The sequence below is a fragment of the Oncorhynchus masou genome, chromosome 14 (assembly GCF_036934945.1).
Source record: "Oncorhynchus masou masou isolate Uvic2021 chromosome 14, UVic_Omas_1.1, whole genome shotgun sequence".
Classification (NCBI taxonomy): Eukaryota; Metazoa; Chordata; class Actinopteri; order Salmoniformes; family Salmonidae; genus Oncorhynchus; species Oncorhynchus masou.
In genome coordinates, this window is record NC_088225.1 from 22,627,731 (window position 1) to 22,649,216 (window position 21,486).

General features: G+C 42.0%; 1 protein-coding gene across 2 annotated transcripts; it reads left to right on the forward strand.

Annotated features, from left to right (window-relative positions):
• The first annotated feature begins 4,077 nt into the window (after nucleotides 1-4,077).
• LOC135554537 (protein Njmu-R1-like) lies at nucleotides 4,078-16,905 on the forward strand. Of its 2 annotated transcripts, XM_064986879.1 has the most exons (10): nucleotides 4,078-4,372; nucleotides 5,090-5,173; nucleotides 5,784-5,909; nucleotides 6,099-6,227; nucleotides 6,361-6,421; nucleotides 7,127-7,246; nucleotides 8,074-8,138; nucleotides 8,314-8,447; nucleotides 14,805-14,908; nucleotides 15,060-16,905. In XM_064986879.1, the coding sequence occupies exons 1-10, from the start codon at nucleotides 4,218-4,220 to the stop codon at nucleotides 15,270-15,272; spliced, it is 1,191 nt and encodes a 396-aa protein (XP_064842951.1). In that variant the 5' UTR covers nucleotides 4,078-4,217; the 3' UTR covers nucleotides 15,273-16,905. The 2 variants fall into 2 exon arrangements, with proteins under 2 accessions (XP_064842951.1, XP_064842952.1); XM_064986880.1 differs by lacking the exon at nucleotides 5,090-5,173 and having other exon boundaries at nucleotides 4,079-4,372.
• The last annotated feature ends 4,581 nt before the right edge of the window (nucleotides 16,906-21,486 follow it).

Sequence of the window (21,486 nt, forward strand, 5' to 3'; positions counted from 1 at the left end):
GAAAGTTTTGTATGGGTTGTAAGGGGAATCAAAGTGGAAATTACAAACTTCAGAAGCCTTTTTAAACCTCACACTACAAGTTAAAAAGGTATTGATTTGCATGAGAGTTATCCTGTAACTGGGGATCAAATAAAGATCCTACATCTGTAAATGAAACAAAAGAAACAAAGCCACATGGCATATTTTTCCATCAATTGACAAGCTTTGAAATTAAAAGTTATAGCTAGGTATGATTTCCCCAAATATCCCTTGCTCATTAAGGAAATTACAAAAATGTTCAAGGTCTTAAGCCTGCTAAAAAAGAGAGTGAAATCAAGTGTGCTGTGTTTAACTTTTTGTGAGAAATAATCTAAAAACATCCTTCAAATTTAAGAAAAATTGTTACCATAAAAATCTGCATGTTTATCTCTGTTTAAAGTCATGTTGATTTTGAAGAGTTGAGGCCAGTTTATAAGGCAGGATTTTATACGGATTGTTTAAATGTCAAAAATAAATAAATGCAAACAATGGCATGTAGCTTCTAATCACAAACAGAGCTACTGATCACTGTTACCAAAATGAACAATTTGAGCTAAGCTAATACACAACACATTTTTTATTTATTTATTTTATTTCACCTTTATTGAACCAGGTAGGCTAGTTGAGAACAAGTTCTCATTTACAACTGCGACCTGGCCAAGATAAAGCAAATCAGTTTGACACAGACAACAACACAGAGTTACACATGGAATAAACAGACATACAATCAATAATACAGTAGAAAAGTCTATATACAGTGTGTGCAAATGAGGTAAGATAAGGGAGGTAAGGCAATAAATAGGCCATAGTGACGAAAGGGCTTAAGAAAGACCATTTAGTCGCATTTGGCTGTGCGAGTTCAAATTTGAATTGGTCGTATCAGTGCGAGCTGCACATTCTACATGGTCACCTCACTCAAAACATGTTTTTTTTAGGAGGCTAAAACCATGATTTGGTCAAACAGTGAAGTACAGGTAAATGCCAAAATAAAGGAAACACCAACATTGTGTCTTCATAGGGCATTAGATCACCATGAGCCAGAACTTCAATGCACCTTGACATAAATTCTACAAGTGTCTGGAACTCTATTGGAGGGATGTGACACCATAATTTGGTGTTTTGTTGTTGATGGTGGTGGTGGTGGAAAACGCTGTCTCAGGTGCCAAATCTCCCATGAGTGTTCAATTGGGTTGAGATCTGGTGACTGAGACGGCCATGGCATATGTTTACATAGTTTTCAAGCTCATCAAACTGTGGATGGGCATTGTCATCAAATCAAATGTCTTATTGGTCATATACACATGGTTAGCAGATGTTAGTGTAGCGAAATGCTTGCGCTTCTAGTTCAAACAGTGCAGTAATATGTAACAAGTAATATCTAACAATTCCCCACCAACTACCTAATACACACAAATCTAAAGGAGTGAATGAGAATATGTACATATAAATATATGGATGAGCGATGGTCGAGCAGCATATGCAAGGTGCAGTAGATGGTATAAAATACAGTATATACATGTGATATGAGTAAAGTAAGATATGTAAACATTATTAAAGTGGCATTATTTAAAGTGACTAGTGATACATTTATTAATGTGTCCAATGATTGCGTCTCAGTGTAGGCAGCAGCCTCTCTGAGTTAGTGATGGCTATTTAATAGTCTGATGGCCTTGAGATAGAAGCTGTTTTTCAGTCTCTCAGTCCCAGCTTTGATGCACCTGTACTGAGCATGCAAAATGCGCATTGGCCATTGCAATTAAATAGGTCTCATTGGGAGGTAGGCTATAACTGCAATGTTTTTTTGGACATAAAAAATGTACTGTTAGATTAATACATGTCTACTAGCAGTGGGCATTATATTTAAATTCAGCAATCTAGCTAATGTGTTTTGAGTTTCCACTTACTTAGGTGATGAATTAGCCCCAAATAAATTAGCCTATGTTATTAGTGCACATAAAGATGAAGGAAAATTAATCTCTATTGAAAAAATAATAGTTTGTGGAGCCCTATTTTGACAGTAAAATATAACAAAAATAGCCTAATAGTCATCCATTGCCATGCATTTTGATGCATGGCAATCACTGGATTAGGTTGCACATTAAAATAACTTTCTTGAATACCACCAATTGGATACCACACTTATTTACATTTAAAATATTACCCCCTTTTCTCCGCAATTGTTACAATCTTGTCTCATCACTACAACTCCTGTACAGGCTCAGGAGAGACGAAGGTCGAAAGCCATGCGTCCTCCGAAACACAACCCAACCAAGCTGCACTGTTTCTTAACACAGCGCGCATCCAACCCGGAAGCCAGCCTCACCAATGTGTCGGTGGAGACACTGTGCACCTGGCGACCTGGTTGGCGTGCACTGCGCCCGGCCCGCCACAGGAGTCGCTACCGGTCAAGCCCTCCCTAACCCGGTTGTGCATCGCCCATGAACCTCCCGGTCGCGGCCGGCTGCGCAGAGCCAGAGCGCAAACCCAGGGTCTCTGGTGGCACAGATGCAGTGCCCTAGACCACTGCGCCACCCGGGAGGCCCTTCTATTACACTTTTTAATAAAACATTGTCAATTACTTTATAAGATGATAGTATTTTTTTCTATTGTGTAATGTCGTGAAAAAAATTGGGTGCGACCAAATCATGGGCTGGTGTCACTGTAAAGGATGTCACGCTGCTTGCTTAGCGAGTACCTCTTTCCCACCACAATTTCGGCCCATACTTGGCACAAACTCAGGACCGCCCTCCCTTACGCATGTTAGTCAATCACGCCACCTGAAAATCTAGCTATTGAGGTGACACAAGCGGGACACTTAAGGCCGAGGAGTACGTTTCACACATCTCCATGTGCTACCCCACCAAATGAAAAATGTAGTAAAAAAATGTGTCTGGAGCCTTTTGACAAATGCTACAAAAAAATCCCACTCTTGCTTTAAATTTGTTTTTTAAACAATAGCTCCCTACAATGAACATTGTGATGCTCTGAGTTTTACAGCCTGGGCAGGTCAGGCTAGCTGCCTACATGTGGCATGCTGCTTGGAAACAAAGCTTTAGAGTCTGCACTTGGGGATGCTGTATTTGAATTTGTATTTCTGCTCGGTAAACACGAGTCCCCATCTGTAGCATGAGGAAACCAAACCAATATTGGTACCATGGCTAAGGACACAGCCCGTAGCCATGGTATATTGGCCATATACCACAAACCCCCGAGGTGCCTTATTGCTTTTATAAACTGGTTACCAATGTAATTAGAGCAGTACAAATACATGTTTTGTCATACACATGGTTTGTGGTCTGATATACCAGCCAAACCAGCTGTCAGCCAAACAGCATTCAGGGTTCGAACCACCCAGTTTATAATGCAGTGTATTCCCCATGTCATACCTGCATACAGTGGATGGCCAATCCCGGCCCTGTGTAAAGTTTATTGTGACATATGTGACTTTTGAAGTATTTTGCCTTGTGATGCTGAATGACAATTTTTTGTATCGTCTAAATCTCTGCAGCATTACGGTACTTGGTCGTCACTAGCTTCCACATCCACAAAGTCAAAATTATTGCTAAACCCCGCCCATTTCTAAAATGTATCTTCTTGAACCATAACTTTAACACTAACCTTAATCACACAGCTAACCTTATGCCTAAACATAACCTTAAATTATGACCAAAAGCATTTTTTACTATCGAGCCAATTTTGACTTTGTGGCCGTGGAATCTAGATATAAAACAGTCTATTGGTCATCGGATAGAAAACCGTCAAAAGACCGATAAACAGTGCCCACTAGCGGCTGCTCAGGCTAATGAACGCCAATATCAATGTTTGTATATTCAGAAACATTAACTTAATGTTACCCTTTGATACATGGCTATAAGTGTGCAACGACCTATGATAATTTGGGCATAATTTTGCTATTTTGATAACTGATGTGATCAGTTTCTTTCCTGGACCAAATCATGTCATAGCAAATTTTACACGGACCTTAAACAGCGACGGATTTATGGAATTACACTCCGCATGCGTGAATCAGATCATGGATCTTTAGAAATAATGATAGACTCGTCTCTTCAGTAAAGGAAATAGTTGCTCTATTCACATGCGTCGTATTGTTATTATTTCTTATCCAAGTCAACCTGCACCCCACATAGCTGAACGTAATTTCTCGGTATCTGTCATTTGTTGATACGTGCGAAGGAATCATGTTTACCTCACAAACTTCCATGCAAACGTCCTCCTTTCAAGATTCAATTGACGTGGAAGAAAAGGATACGGATTATGATAACGAAGAGATGGGATATAATCAGAAAATACATTTGAACTGTTACTATACCATTTATCTCTACCAAGGCACCAGGTAATCTTCTCCATCTGAATGTTCTGTTTGAGTCTATCTAGCTTTACATCAAGCAATTTGTTTTTGACAGTACACAATGACCTAAACTAGGGCATTATCTGGTATGCAAATATCTGCAGATGACGTGTAATGTTTACTTGCCTTAGCTACTAGGCTATAGAGAATCTATGGACCTCGGTCCCTCACCCTTCTCCATAGGGATGAATTGAAATGCATTACCAATCACACCAATGTCTGACTTTGTTGATATTATTAGACTCATTGGAGGTTGGAGGTTCTCACAATGTACAGTATTCATGCTCTTACAGTCTTTATACATACACTGTCTTAGTGGAGGCTGGTGGGAGGAACTATAGGAGGATGGGCTCATTGTAATGGCTGGAATGGAACCAATGGAACGGTATGAAACATGGAAACAACATGTTGGACCCCGTTCCAGTTACTCCATTCCAGTCATTACAATGAGCCCATCCTCCTATAGCTCAACTCACCAGTCTCCACTGACTGTGATAACATCATCAAGCTCGTCCAGCTGCATATTGAGGCCAATTTCTTTGTCACTGTATAACCACTTTCTCCCAAATTCACTGGTTCTCTGTGGACATCAACTGTGGATCCTGCTGCTGACTTACTGTACTGTCAGTTCAGACTTGCTGTTCTGTTCTCCACTAACGAACCAAGTCATGAGTATAGTAACTACCTACAGTACCTGTCTAGATCTGAGGCAGCTGCAGAGGGCAACGTGGCATGGAGCCAGAGAAGAACAGATTCCACAGCCAGTACCAGTCAGGAAGACTTTAGGTAACCAAGGTCTCCCCGTGACCTGTCTGTTTCTCTAGTGGTGTTATTTCTGTGGCTTTCAGTGTTGTCCTTCTCTGTCGTATCCATGGGCCTGCTGCTGGAAACCTATCAACCTGGAATCAACACGGTTTCTTTCCTGTCATGATGTCATCAGTGTGCTTCCGGCTATCTGGGATATGGAGTCACAAAGCCTAGTACCTATCTACCTCCTTCTGTACACACTGTTCACCCTACTTCTTTTGGGATGTCGTCTTTCTGTGACGTCAAGTTGTTTCAGCCTCAGATTCTATAATGATGATGATATAGTTATGTGATATGATATTGTTATGTTATTAAAACGTGATATTTCAGTGTCACATCATGCATCTTACATAGTGACCATAAGGAAAGAGAAGTGGGAAGGAAGGATTTAAATAGGCTCTGTGACTCACATGGAAACTGGGAGATTCTGTTTCACTATATCTGTATCTAGCCTTCATGTTGTGTTGATGTGGCTTTTGTTCGTCGGCTTCCTTCTTCATCTCCTCTTTGGCTGTCCACTTTCTCATCAGATCGGATGGGTTGCCTGTCACTCTGTTTCCATGGTAACTGACTCTTGCCCCACCAACAGCCTCATCCTAGTGGACAGCAGCCTGCCGGTAGAGGCGGAGCCTGAGCTACGATGCTACATCTCCCGGAGGCTGAGCAAAGGAGCCCTGCTCGGGGGCATGGGAAACATTGCCGCCGTGGAGCTCAGGTGACCTTAACGAACTTAAACTGAGGGCCTCATTCCAAACCAACCCATCTCTCCTTTCCTTAAGAACTTGTTGAACCTAATTTCAAACAAATCCATCTTTAATATCCTTAGGAACCTGTTGAGCCCAAAAGCAGTGTAAAGCCAGTGTTTTACATTCATAATAAATATGTGTTTGTTGTCCCATCCCAGTGTCCCAGAGGCAGCGGTGGGCTGTTACTGCTGTCTCCTGGAGCAGGAGAGATCCCCAGAGCAGCCCGACGCGGACGGCAATGGCTATGTAATCTGCCTCATGGGAGGCTCTGAGAAAGGCCTCAACCTATATCCTTTATACGCTAACGCAGCTCTTTCTGAATCATAATAATGTAGAGTCAGTCTAGATGTATATAATGGGTACTGAAACTCATAAACCATTCATCATTAAACCATAAACCATTTCCTTAATCGACTGTACGTTTAGACTTGAACTGGACAAGTACGTGCAAGGCCTGCAGAGCAGTCTACAGACTGCTGAGGTAAGCAGGAAGTGGAATCACCAAAATAATATAATTGTACTGGATTCCATCATCTCTTGGACAGGGCTCCTTTGTAATAAACACTATTTGAAGGGGACTCACCTAGGTTGTGTTCAAGAGGGAAAAAAATGTTTATGTTGTCAAATAAGAACAGATTTTTCTTCTCCATTGTGAAATGTTTTGCTATCAGTGTGACCTACTTAACACCACCCTAGATAGATAAATATAAAATGACTCCACAAATAGGTAGTCCCCTGTGTAGGGTTCTAAGTGTTATTTCCCTCTCTGTCCTCCGTCTGTGTATATATATATATATAATATATATATATATATATATATATATATATATATATATATATATATATATATAATATATTATATATATTTATATATATATATATATATTTCTATATATATAATATATTATATATATATATTTATATATATATATATAATATATTATATATATATATATATATAATATATTATATATATTTATATATATATATATTTATATATATATAATATATTATATATATATATATTTATATATATATATATATATATATATATATATATATATATATATATATATATATATATAATATTATATATATATATATATATATATATATATAATATATATATTATATATAATATATATATTATATATAATATATATATATATATATATATTATATATAGCTGGTGAACCTAGAGACTGAGATCAGGCCCTACCTGAGCATGTGGTACGAGGAGTCGGTGATGCACATCCACAGAGTGGTGCAGATGGTCCAGGGGAGCATCAGCTTCCTGCTACATGCTGTGAGTCACCCTTGACCCATCATTTGACTGTTCCCATAGTGATTAGTGGGGCGGCAGGGTAGCCTAGTGGTTAGAGCGTTGGACTAGTAACTGGAAGGTTGCAAGTTCAGATCCCCGAGCTGACAAGGTACAAATCTGTCGTTCTGCCCTTGAACAGGCAGTTAACCCACTGTTCCTAGGCCGTCATTGAAAATAAGAATTTGTTCTTAACTGACCTGCCTAGTTAAATAAAGGTAAAATAAATATAAAATTAATTCCCCCTGTACCAGTGATTCCCCCTCATTCTTTCAATACATTTACTTCCCCTCCATGCTTCACTATGTTATGTTTTTGCTAGTAACTTACTTGTGCTGTGTCCACTCGCTAAAGCTATGATTTAGTCTTTACTGACTAGTAGCCATCTTGCTTGACAAAACAAATGGGGAGTGGAAACATTCAAATGCAAAATGAGATACTCCCAGCGTATTGTATTGTCACAAAACATCCACTCTAACAATGAGATATTCCCAGCGTATTGTATTGTCACAAAACATCTTCACATTTGTTGGCGTCAGTCACGCAATTGCATAGTTCAAAACGCATCATTTTCTTTGATGGCCATCAATGTTGCCACTGTGTAGCTTAGAGCAGAAACAAGGTTCCAAGAATCATTTTGACTGGTTGTCATTGTCGGATATATATATTTTTTTAATCTAACGTTGATCAGGCCCATGTCATTGTAGAATAAAGTTTAGTTTAATATGCAACGCTGATCAGGCCCATGTCATTGTAGAATAAAGTTTAGTTTAATATGCAACGCTGATCAGGCTCATGCCATTGTTTTCAAGGCTCTGAGTCACATACACGTGGAGGTCACCAATGCAGATGACAGGACCAAGGCTGATGTTGCTAGGTGAGTTACTTTTAAGGTCCAGTCCAAATTGGGTTTTCGGTCAAATTCTGTTTAATAAATGAGTATCACTTCTGAAATTAATCTGAAAACACCTAGTCTTTATTCCTGTGGTTAAACTATAAGAATGTACAGTATGTGCTGTGAATATGAATGAATATGGTTCATGTGTGTGTAGGTTCATTAAGGCAGCCAGTCTGCAGGGCCTGGTCCAGGAGGACACTACCACAGCCTCTCTGTATAAGGCCTCAGAGGCTCTTACTGACCTGGTCATAGACTGCTCCACCAGCCCTCCTACACTCTCCAACACAGGTCTGTGTGACTGCTCTAACCTGTGGATATACACACACACAGGTCTGTGTGACTGCTCTAACCTGTGGACATATACACACACACAGGTCTGTGTGACTGCTCTAACCTGTGGACATACAGTGCCTTGCGAAAGTATTCGGCCCCCTTGAACTTTGCGACCTTTTGCCACATTTCAGGCTTCAAACATAAAGATATAAAACTGTATTTTTTTGTGAAGAATCAACAACAAGTGGGACACAATCATGAAGTGGAACGACATTTATTGGACATTTCAAACTTTTTTAACAAATCAAAAACTGAAAAATTGGGCGTGCAAAATTATTCAGCCCCTTTACTTTCAGTGCAGCAAACTCTCTCCAGAAGTTCAGTGAGGATCTCTGAATGATCCAATGTTGACCTAAATGACTAATGATGATAAATACAATCCACCTGTGTGTAATCAAGTCTCCGTATAAATGCACCTGCACTGTGATAGTCTCAGAGGTCCGTTAAAAGAGCAGAGAGCATCATGAAGAACAAGGAACACACCAGGCAGGTCCGAGATACTGTTGTGAAGAAGTTTAAAGCCGGATTTGGATACAAAAAGATTTCCCATGCTTTAAACATCCCAAGGAGCACTGTGCAAGCGATAATGTTGAAATGGAAGGAGTATCAGACCACTGCAAATCTACCAAGACCTGGCCGTCCCTCTAAACTTTCAGCTCATACAAGGAGAAGACTGATCAGAGATGCAGCCAAGAGGCCCATGATCACTCTGGATGAACTGCAGAGATCTACAGCTGAGGTGGGAGACTCTGTCCATAGGACAACAATCAGTCGTATATTGCACAAATCTGGCCTTTATGGAAGAGTGGCAAGAAGAAAGCCATTTCTTAAAGATATCCATAAAAAGTGTTGTTTAAAGTTTGCCACAAGCCACCTAGGAGACACACCAAACATGTGGAAGAAGGTGCTCTGGTCAGATGAAACCAAAATTGAACTTTTTGGCAACAATGCAAAACGTTGTGTTTGGCGTAAAAGCAACACAGCTCATCACCCTGAACACACCATACCCACAGTCAAACATGGTGGTGGCAGCATCATGGTTTGGGCCTGCTTTTCTTCAGCAGGGACAGGGAAGATGGTTAAAATTGATGGGAAGATGGATGGAGCCAAATACAGGACCATTCTGGAAGAACCTGATGGAGTCTGCAAAAGACCTGAGACTGGGACAGAGATTTGTCTTCCAACAAGACAATGATCCAAAACATAAAGCAAAATCTACAATGGAATGGTTCAAAAATAAACATATCCAGGTGTTCGAATGGCCAAGTCAAAGTCCCAATTTTTCAGTTTTTGATTTGTTAAAAAAGTTTGAAATATCCAATAAATGTCATTCCACTTCATGATTGTGTCCCACTTGTTGTTGATTCTTCACAAAAAATACAGTTTTATATCTTTATGTTTGAAGCCTGAAATGTGGCAAAAGGTCGCAAAGTTCAAGGGGGCCGAATACTTTCGCAAGGCACTGTATATACACACACACAGGTCTGTGTGACTGCTCTAACCTGTGGACATATATACACACACACAGGTCTGTGTGACTGCTCTAACCTGTGGACATATATACACACACACAGGTCTGTGTGACTGCTCTAACCTGTGGACATATATACACACACACAGGTCTGTGTGACTGCTCTAACCTGTGGACATATATACACACACACAGGTCTGTGAGACTGCTCTAACCTGTGGACATATATACACACACACAGGTCTCTGTGACTGCTCTAACCTGTGGATATATATACACACACAGGTCTGTGTGACTGCTCTAACCTGTGGATATACACACACACACACACACACACACACACACACACACACACACACACACAGGTCTGTGTGACTGCTCTAACCTGTGGATATATATACACACACACAGGTCTGTGTGACTGCTCTAACCTGTGGATATATATACACACACACACAGGTCTGTGTGACTGCTCTAACCTGTGGATATATATACACACACACACAGGTCTGTGTGACTGCTCTAACCTGTGGATATATATACACACACACACACACAGGTCTGTGTGACTGCTCTAACCTGTGGATATATACACACACACAGGTCTGTGTGACTGCTCTAACCTGTGGACATATATACACACACACAGGTCTGTGTGACTGCTCTAACCTGTGGACATATATACACACACACACACAGGTCTGTGTGACTGCTCTAACCTGTGGATATATACACACACACACACACACACACACGTCTGTGTGACTGCTCTAACCTGTGGACATATATACACACACACACAGGTCTGTGTGACTGCTCTAACCTGTGGACATATATACACAGACACAGGTCTGTGTGACTGCTCTAACCTGTGGACATATACACACAGGTCTGTGTGACTGCTCTAACCTGTGGACATATATACACACACACAGGTCTGTGTGACTGCTCTAACCTGTGGATATATACACACACACACACACACACACACACACACACACACACACACACACACACACACACACACACACACACACACAGGTCTGTGTGACTTCTCTAACCTGTGGATATATACACACACACACACACACACACACACAGGTCTGTGTGACTGCTCTAACCTGTGGATATATATACACACACACACAGGTCTGTGTGACTGCTCTAACCTGTGGATATATACACACACACACACACACACACACACACACACACACACACACACACACACACACACACACACACACACACACACACACACACACACACACACAGGTCTGTGTGACTGCTCTAACCTGTGGACATATATACACACACACAGGTCTGTGAGACTGCTCTAACCTGTGGACATATATACACACACACAGGTCTCTGTGACTGCTCTAACCTGTGGATATATATACACACACAGGTCTGTGTGACTGCTCTAACCTGTGGATATATACACACACACACAGGTCTGTGTGACTGCTCTAACCTGTGGACATATATACACACACACACACAGGTCTGTGTGACTGCTCTAACCTGTGGATATATACACACACACACACACACGTCTGTGTGACTGCTCTAACCTGTGGACATATATACACACACACAGGTCTGTGTGACTGCTCTAACCTGTGGACATATATACACAGACACAGGTCTGTGTGACTGCTCTAACCTGTGGACATATACACACAGGTCTGTGTGACTGCTCTAACCTGTGGACATATATACACACACACAGGTCTGTGTGACTGCTCTAACCTGTGGATATATATACACACACACACACACACACACACACACACACACACACACACACACACACACACACACACACACACAGGTCTGTGTGACTTCTCTAACCTGTGGATATATACACACACACACACACACACAGGTCTGTGTGACTGCTCTAACCTGTGGATATATATACACACACACAGGTCTGTGTGACTGCTCTAACCTGTGGATATATATACACACACACACACACACACACACAGGTCTGTGTGACTGCTCTAACCTGTGGATATATATACACACACAGGTCTGTGTGACTGCTCTAACCTGTGGATATATATACACACACAGGTCTGTGTGACTGCTCTAACCTGTGGATATATATACACACACACACACAGGTCTGTGTGACTGCTCTAACCTGTGGATATATACACACACACACACAGGTCTGTGTGACTGCTCTAACCTGTGGACATATATACACACACACAGGTCTGTGTGACTGCTCTAACCTGTGGACATATATACACACACACAGGTCTGTGTGACTGCTCTAACCTGTGGACATATACACACAGGTCTGTGTGACTGCTCTAACCTGTGGACATATATACACACACACAGGTCTGTGTGACTGCTCTAACCTGTGGATATATACACACACACACACACGCACACACACACACACACACACACACACACACACACACACACACACACACACACACACACACACACACACACACACACACACACACACACACACACACACACACAGGTCTGTGTGACTTCTCTAACCTGTGGATATATACACACACACACACACACACACACAGGTCTGTGTGACTGCTCTAACCTGTGGATATATATACACACACACACAGGTCTGTGTGACTGCTCTAACCTGTGGATATATACACACACACACACACACAGGTCTGTGTGACTGCTCTAACCTGTGGATATATATACACACACAGGTCTGTGTGACTGCTCTAACCTGTGGATATATATATATATACACACACAGGTCTGTGTGATTGCTCTAACCTGTGGATATATATACACACACACACGTCTGTGTGACTGCTCTAACCTGTGGATATATACACACACACACAGGTCTGTGTGACTGCTCTAACCTGTGGATATATATACACACACAGGTCTGTGTGACTGCTCTAACCTGTGGATATATATATATATACACACACAGGTCTGTGTGATTGCTCTAACCTGTGGATATATATACACACACACACGTCTGTGTGACTGCTCTAACCTGTGGATATACACACACACAGGTCTGTGTGACTGCTCTAACCTGTGGATATATATACACACACACACACACGTCTGTGTGACTGCTCTAACCTGTGGACATATACACACATGTCTGTGTGACTGCTCTAACCTGTGGACATATACACACATGTCTGTGTGACTGCTCTAACCTGTGGACATATACACACACACAGGTCTATTGGAACGACTCTAACAAAGAGACACTCTCCCACAGTCACAAATATAGATCTGTGTTACAGCTGTCTTTGTACGGTGCACTTGACTTTTTCCACATTTTGTTACGTTACAACCTTATTCAAAAATGTGTTAAATCGTTTTTTTTCTCTCATCAATCTACACACAATACCTCATAATGACAAAGCAAAATTCTTTTTTTGAAATTTCTACAAATCTATAAAGCTGAAATATCACATTTACATAAGTATTCAGACCCTTTTACTCAGTACTTTGTTGAAGCATCTTGGCAGCGATTACAGCCTCAAGTCTTCTTGGGTATGACTCTACAAGCTTGGCACAGATGTATTTGGGGAGTTTCTCCCGTTATTCTCTGCAGATCCTCTCAATCTCTGTCAGGTTGGATGGAGCACAATGCTGCACAGCTATTTTTAGGTCGCCAGGGATTTTCAATCTGGTTCAAGTCCGGGCTCTGGCTGGGCCACTCAAGGACATTCAGAGACTTGTCCTGAAGCCACTCCTGCGTTGTCTTGGCTGTGTGCTTAGGGTCATTGTCCTGTTGCAATGTGAACCTTCACCTCAGTCTGAGGTCCTGAGCGCTCTGGAGCAGGTTTTCGTCAAGGATCTCTCTGTACTTTGCTCCGTTTATCTTTGCCTTGATCCTGACTAGTCTCCCAGTCCCTGCCGCTGAAAAACATCCCCACAGCATGATGCTGCCACCACCATGCTTCACCGTACGGATGGTGCCAGGTTTCCTCCAGACGTGATGCTTGGCATTCAGGCCAAGAGTTCAATCTTGGTTTCATCAGACCAGAGAATCTAGTTTCTCATGGTCTGAGAGTCTTTGGTGCCTTTTGGCAAACTCCAAGCGGGCTGTCATGTGCCTTTTACTGAGGAGTGGCTTCCGTCTGGCCACTCTACCATAAATGCCTGATTGGTGGAGTGCTGCAGAGATGCTTGTCCTTCTGGAAGGTTCTCCCATTTCCACAGAGGAACTCTAGAGATCTGTCATCAGGTTCTTGGTCACCTAGCTGACCAAGGCTCTTCTCCCGTGATTGCTCAGTTTGGCCCGGCGGCCAGCTATAGGAAGAATCTTGGTGGTTCCAAACTTCCTCCATTTAAGAATGATGGAGGCCACTGTATTCTTGGAGACCTTCAATGCTGCAGACATTTTTTGGTACCCTTTCTCAGATCTGTGCCTCAACACAATCCAGTCTCTGAGCTCTACAGACAAATCCTTCAACCTCATGGCTTGGTTCTTGCTCTGACATGCACTGTCAACTGTTGGAAATAGCGATGCACCTGAGCTCAATTTCGAGTCTCATAGCAAAGGGTATGAATACTTATGTAAATTAGGTATTTCTGTTTTTTTATTTTTAATACATTTGCAAAAATGTACAAAAGCTTGTTTTTGCTTCGTCATTATGGGATATTGGGTGTAGATTGCTGAAGGAAAAACAATTATTTAATCAATTTTAGAATAAGTCAAGGGGTCTGAATACTTTCTGAAGGCACTGTACATGGACACACAGACATAGAATCACCAAAACATTTTCCATGAATGATCGTCACAGAATACACACTGGCTAATCACTCCGTCATCCCTCTCAAACCTTTTTCCACAGTCAGTAACCGTTTCTGTGATGGTTGGATCCAGTCATTCCTGAATGCAGCAGAGCGTTGTAACCCTTTCCTCCTCAGACAGATCCTGGAGAACTTCAAACTCAAGGTGGGCAAACGCACAGCACACAGACAAGTGGATCACTTTGAAGCATTAAATAAATACTGTATGTCCAGGCCATGTTTAAAATGGCTTACTGTTTTCTCATCCATGCTCTTTCTCTCTCTCCTCTCTCCTTCTCCTCCCGCTGTCTCTCCAGGCCATCCAGGACATGAACAGTCTGAAGCGGTTCATCCGCCAGGCTGAGTCCAGTCACTACGCTCTGTTCCGCTGCTGCCAGTTCCTGCAGGGCTGTGGGAATGGGGACGTGCTGCTCCAGAACGCCCACGCCGAGCACCGGGACCTCCCTGAGGCCTGCAGCATCATCCGCGTGCTGGACGAGTTCCTCAGCGAACAGCAGGCCCAGGGATGAGGGACACTGACACACCGCAGCCACCAGGTCGGCGATAGTTAAACTCGAATTGACAGTGACACCTTGAGGGCGGCGATAGTTCAACTCTAACCTACCCAGTCTCAACACCATGGCCTGTATTTATAAATGATCCGATAGAAGTCAGAACTCCTGTTCTGAGATGTGAATTTGTGAATACAGGCCCAGACCTGTGTGAAATAGGGGTGCGCTTGATTTGAGTTGGCCACTTTTGGGTCCATTTCTTTTGTTAAATTGTTGTACCAGACTAACTAAATCAAGCACAGCACAAGGATGTGGAAGTATTTGACCCAGGTCTCCTCACACGGGAACTCTTCCATGATAGATGTCAGTGTGTATCCGTTTTGGGCACTTGTCCCTGTCTTCCATTTGCAGTTTGATTGAATAGCATTTACCCAGAAGAAACAGACCAAGTATGTTGTATCTGGATCAGAATTAACTCTAAAAACTAAAATATCCAAAGTCATGTTAACAGTAGTGTTTTCTTTGCTGGTATTAAAACACGCAGTACTATAAACACAATCAGTATGTTTAACCCAGACTATACATCTCAACATGTGAATCATTTGTTTTGCTTGTCTTACATCATGTCCAAATGTTGTATTTCTTTTAAAATATTAGTGTTGCTTGCCTTTTGTCTGCATGTCAGTATGCTATCAACATACTACAGTACAATCCTGCTTTTCTGCATAGTGGAACAATGCACTAATCACTTTAATCAGCTTTTGTTACTTACTCAATTTCACCATTAGAGAAATTGCTACACACTGACATTCCCACGTAGCTCAGTTGGTAGTCGCCTGCGCTTGCAACGCCAGGGTTGTGGGTTCGATTCCTAAGGGGGACCAGTAAGAAAATCCATGCACTCACTACTGCATGTCTCTGGATAAGAGCTTCTGCTAAGTGACTAAATTCATGCGCTGCTTGTTTTTGTATTTCTGTTGCTGACTGCAGTCTTCGTCTTATCTAAAGATACTCGTTAATGTGGTTAATCCTTCCATTCCTTAGTAGGGAATATTAGTGTTGTAGAGGCCAACGTGTTGTACATCTCCTTCACAGGAGGCTGCTGAGGGGAGGACGGCTCATCATAATAACAGCCAGAACGGAGTGAATGGAATGGCATCAAACGCATAGAAACCATGTGTTTGATGCCATTCCACCCTTTCCTCTCCATCCATTACCATGAGCCCGTCCTCCCAAATGAAGGTGCCACCAACCTCCTGTGATCTACTGTCACTGTATGTTAAGTTACAAAAATGACCTTCACTACTCTTCACCAGCCCTATTGTAATGGTAGTGTGTTCAGGGATAAATAACCCACATGATTTATTGTGCCTGTATGACAGCAGCTACGTAGGTTCTATTTTCCTATCAATGTGTCGACGTCTCTAAAAAGTACATTATGGTGAAAATGAAGCAATATTGTCTGTGAAGGTGTGTCCTTTAAACTGTGAACCAAGTGACATGTTAGTCGGTGATCTATTGTAGTGGACAATGGTGAATGATCATACAACCTTTTAACTGTGCATTTAAATCTCCTGTACAAGTTAATGTCTATTAATGTGGTGTCTATCATGTTGATCTGTGGTTTGACTTGTATAAATAGTCATGTGAATCCTCTGTGTGGACTGAATCATGAATATACAATCTGATTTCTGACCCTATGAAACAATAGGGTCCCAGTTTACCTATGTAATTATGGCCCTGCCTAGACCGAACGATTTAAAATAATACAAATCATATGAGCAAAAAATATTCCATTTTATTTGGAGTGTCTAGCCAAACAAAGTTAAACGAGCCTATTTATAAAATGAATGTGAATTTGGACGGGCAGAAATGATTAAATATTAGAGCATTAGACCTCACTAAAGGCTTCAATCGTACAACAACTTTACTTAATTCTGAACTGGTTCTCTAGTACAGTGGTTCCCAAACATTTTATAGTCCCGTACCCCTTCACACATTCAACCTCCAGCTGCGTACCCCCTCTAGCACCAGGGTCAGCTGTACCCTTTCTAGCACCAGGGTCAGCTGTACCCCCTCTAGCACCAGGGTCAGCTGTACCCCCTCTAGCACCAGAGCCAGCACACTTTTTTGCCATCATTTTAAGCCTGCCACACACACACACACACTATACAAAACATTTATTAAGGATAAGAATGAGTATGAGTTTTTGTCACAACCCGGCTTGTGGGAAGTGACAAATAACTCTTAAGACCAGAGAACAAATAATAATAATCAAGAATTTTGCTCTTTATTTAGCCATCTTACATATAAAACCTTATTTGTTAATCGAAAATGGTGAATAACTCAGCACAGGTTAATGAGAAGGGTGAGCTTGAAAGGATGCACATAACTCTGCAATGTTGGGTTGTATTGGAGAGAGTCTCAGTCTTAAATCATTTTCCACACACAGTCTGTGCCTGTATTTAGTTCTCATGCTAGTGAGGGCTGAGAATCCACTCTCACATAGTTACGTGGTTGCAAAGGGCATCAGTGTCTTAACAGCACGATTTGCCAAGGCAGGATACTCTGAGCGCAGCCCAGTCCAGAAATCTGCCAGTGGCATCTGATTAAATACATTTTCACAGAACTGCTTGTTACAATTTGATGAGGCTCTCTTGTTCAGATATCGTTAAGTGGACGGGAGGCAGGGCAATGAAAGGGATAATGAATCCAGTTGTTTGTGTCATCCGTTTTGGGAAAGTACCTGTGTAATTGCGCACCCAACTTACTCAGGTGCTTCGCTATTTCACATTTGACATTGTCCGTAAGCTTGAGTTCATTTGCACACAAAAAATCATGCAATGATGGAAAGACCTGTGTGTTGTCCTTGTTAATGCAGACAGAGAAGATCTCCAACTTCTTAATCATAGCCTCAGACATTGATTATAGTTGTGGAGAGTCCCTGTAATCTTAGATTCAGATCATTCAGGTGTGAAAAAACATCACCCAGAGGCCAGTCGTGTGAGAAACCCGTCATCATGCAGTCAGACAAGTGAAAATGGTCAGTAAAGAAAACTTTAAGCTCATCTCTCTATTAAAAAACATTTGCCAATACTTTGCCCCTTGATATCCAGCAGACTTCTATGTTGTAAAAGCGTTACATGGTCGCTGCCCATATCTTTGCATAATGCAGAAAATACACGAGAGTTCAGGGGTCTTGCTTTAACAATGTTAACCAGTTTCACTGTAGTGTCCAAAACACCTTTCAAGCTGTCAGGCATTCCCTTGGCAGCAAGAGCCTCTCGGTGGATGCTGCAGTGTACCCAAGAGCCTCTCGGTGGATGCTGCAGTGTACCCAAGAGCCTCTCGGTGGATGCTGCAGTGTACCCAAGAGCCTCTCGGTGGATGCTGCAGTGTACCCAAGAGCCTCTCGGTGGATGCTGCAGTGTACCCAAGAGCCTCTCGGTGGATGCTGCAGTGTGCCCAAGAGCCTCTCGGTGGATGCTGCAGTGTGCCCAAGAGCCTCTCGGTGGATGCTGCAGTGTGCCCAAGAGCCTCTCGGTGGATGCTGCAGTGTGCCCAAGAGCCTCTCGGTGGATGCTGCAGTGTACCCAAGAGCCTCTCGGTGGATGCTGCAGTGTACCCAAGAGCCTCTCGGTGGATGCTGCAGTGTACCCAAGAGCCTCTCGGTGGATGCTGCAGTGTACCCAAGAGCCTCTCGGTGGATGCTGCAATGTACCCAAGAGCCTCTCGGTGGATGCTGCAGTGACCCAAGTGGCGTCGGGAGCAACTGCTTGCACGTGTGTTATCACTCCACTGTGTCTCCCTGTCATGGCTTTTGCTCCATCAGTACAGATACCAACACATCTTGACCACCAAACTGCATTTGATGTCACAAAGCTGTCCAATACTTTAAACATATCCTCTCCTGTTGTCCTGGTTTCCAGAAGAGGATGTCTTCCTTAATTGACCCCCATAAACGTAACAGACATATACCAGGAGCTGTGCCAGGCCTGCCACGTCTGTTGACTCATCCAGCTGTAACGCATGTAATTCACTGGCTTGTATGCAAAGCAGTAATTGTTTCAAAACACCTCCTGCCATGTCACTGATGCGTCGTGAAACAGTGTTGTTTGATGTATAGATGAAGACATTGTATGTATAGTTCTTCCATCCAGCATTGTCCCATTAAGTCCTCCACAATAGTCTGGGTCTTGCCTGTCCTAGCCACTCGGTAGCTCACCATATAAGACTATTTTAGCACCTTCTTATTAATGGTATCGGTTGTTTTTATACATGTCTTGGCATGTTTTGTTTCTAAATGTCTGTGCAAGAGTGAAGGTTTCATTGAGTTGTGAGAGAGTACTTTTACACATATAACACACTGTGGCTAAGGAAAGGCACTACTCCCAATATAAGTTTACCCCAAAACAACGTAGTTCTCATCATATTTGCGCCTCTTCGATGATCCAACGTCCCTGTCTGTTGTTCTGTGCTTTCCCGGGTAAGGGGCAGTAGCTATTCGGCTGCATCAGATTCACAACTGTCAGTGTACATGCAAGCTGGGCTAACAACAAATGTAGAATTACTGATTGGATGCATTGGATGTACTCGTGGAAGCAGAACAACTTGTGTCGTCGACAGGTGCAGGTGTCGTACTGCTGGTAGTAACTGGTGGTATGTGTTTCTATGGACGCGGGCCTTACTAAATGGACTGTTTGAAAATGTGAATAAAAAAAAATAAAAAAAATTGTAATTATGATAAACAAAATGTTTTACAAAATTATGTGAATCACATTTTTATTTGGCGACGGCATTGCGCGTAGTAACCCAGTTTGAGAATACCTGCTCTAGTAGATTACCTGCTCTAGTAGAATACCTGCTCTAGTAGAATACCTGCTCTAGTAGAATATCTGCTCTAGTAGAATACCTGCTCTAGTAGATTACCTGCTCTAGTAGAATACCTGCTCTAGTAGAATACCTGCTCTAGTAGAATATCTGCTCTAGTAGAATACCTGCTCTAGTAGAATACCTGCTCTAGTAGAATACCTACTCTAGTAGAATACCTGCTCTAGTAGAATACCTGCTCTAGTAGAATACCTACTCTAGTAGAATACCTGCTCTAGTAGAATACCTACTCTAGTAGATTACCTGCTCTAGTAGAATACCTGCTCTAGTAGATTACCTACTCTTATAGAATACCTGCTCTAGTAGAATACCTGCTCTAGTAGAATACCTACTCTAGTAGAATACCTGCTCTAGTAGAATACCTGCTCTAGTAGAATACCTGCTCTAGTAGAATACCTGCTCTAGTAGAATACCTACTCTAGTAGATTACCTGCTCTAGTAGAATACCTGCTCTAGTAGAATACCTGCTCTAGTAGAATACCTGCTCTAGTAGATTACCTGCTCTAGTAGAATACCTGCTCTAGTAGAATACCTGCTCTAGTAGAATACTTGCTCTAGTAGATTACCTGCTCTAGTAGATTACCTGCTCTAGTAGAATACCTGCTCTAGTAGAATACTTGATTTACCTGCTCTAGAATACCTGGTTAAATAAAGGTGAAATAAAAAAATCTAAATTGGATGGTCAAAGATACAGTGAGGGAAAAAAGTATTTGATCCTCTGCTGATTTTGTACGTTTGCCCACTGGCAAAGAAATGATCAGTCTATAATTTTAATGGTAGGTTTATTTGAACAGCGAGAGACAGAATAACAACAAAAGAATCCACAAAAATGCATGTAAAAAAGTTATAAATTGATTTGCATTTTAATGAGGGAAATAAGTATTTGACCCCATTTCAATCAGAAAGATTTCTGGCTTCCAAGGTGTCTTTTATACAGGTAACGAGCTGAGATTAGGAGCACACTCTTAAAGGGAGTGCTCCTAATCTCAGTTTGTTACCTGTATAAAAGTCACCTGTCCACAGAAGCAATCAATCAATCAGATTTCAAACTCTCCACCATGGCCAAGACCAAAGAGCTCTCCAAGGATGTCAGAGACAATATTGTAGACCTACACAAGGCTGGAATGGGCTACAAGACCATTGCCTAGCAGCTTGGTGAGAAGGTGACAACAGTTGGTGCGATTATTCGCAAATGGAAGAAACACAAAAGAACTGTCAATCTCCCTCGGCCTGGGGCTCCATGCAAGATCTCACCTCGTGGAGTTGCAATGATCATGAGAACAGTGAGGAATCAGCCCAGAATTACACGGGAGGATCTTGTCAATGATCTCAAGGCAGCTGG

What these genes read in the sequence shown, in the direction of transcription:
- LOC135554537 (XM_064986879.1), top strand. Translation starts at nt 4,218, where the DNA reads ATGTTTACCTCACAAACTTCCATGCAAACGTCCTCCTTTCAAGATTCA. An exon ending in ACCAGTCAGGAAGACTTTAG is followed by an intron (nt 5,174 to 5,783) that starts GTAACCAAGGTC and finishes CCCCACCAACAG; the next exon opens with CCTCATCCTAGTGGACAGCA. An exon ending in TCCTACACTCTCCAACACAG is followed by an intron (nt 8,448 to 14,804) that starts GTCTGTGTGACT and finishes CTTTTTCCACAG; the next exon opens with TCAGTAACCGTTTCTGTGAT.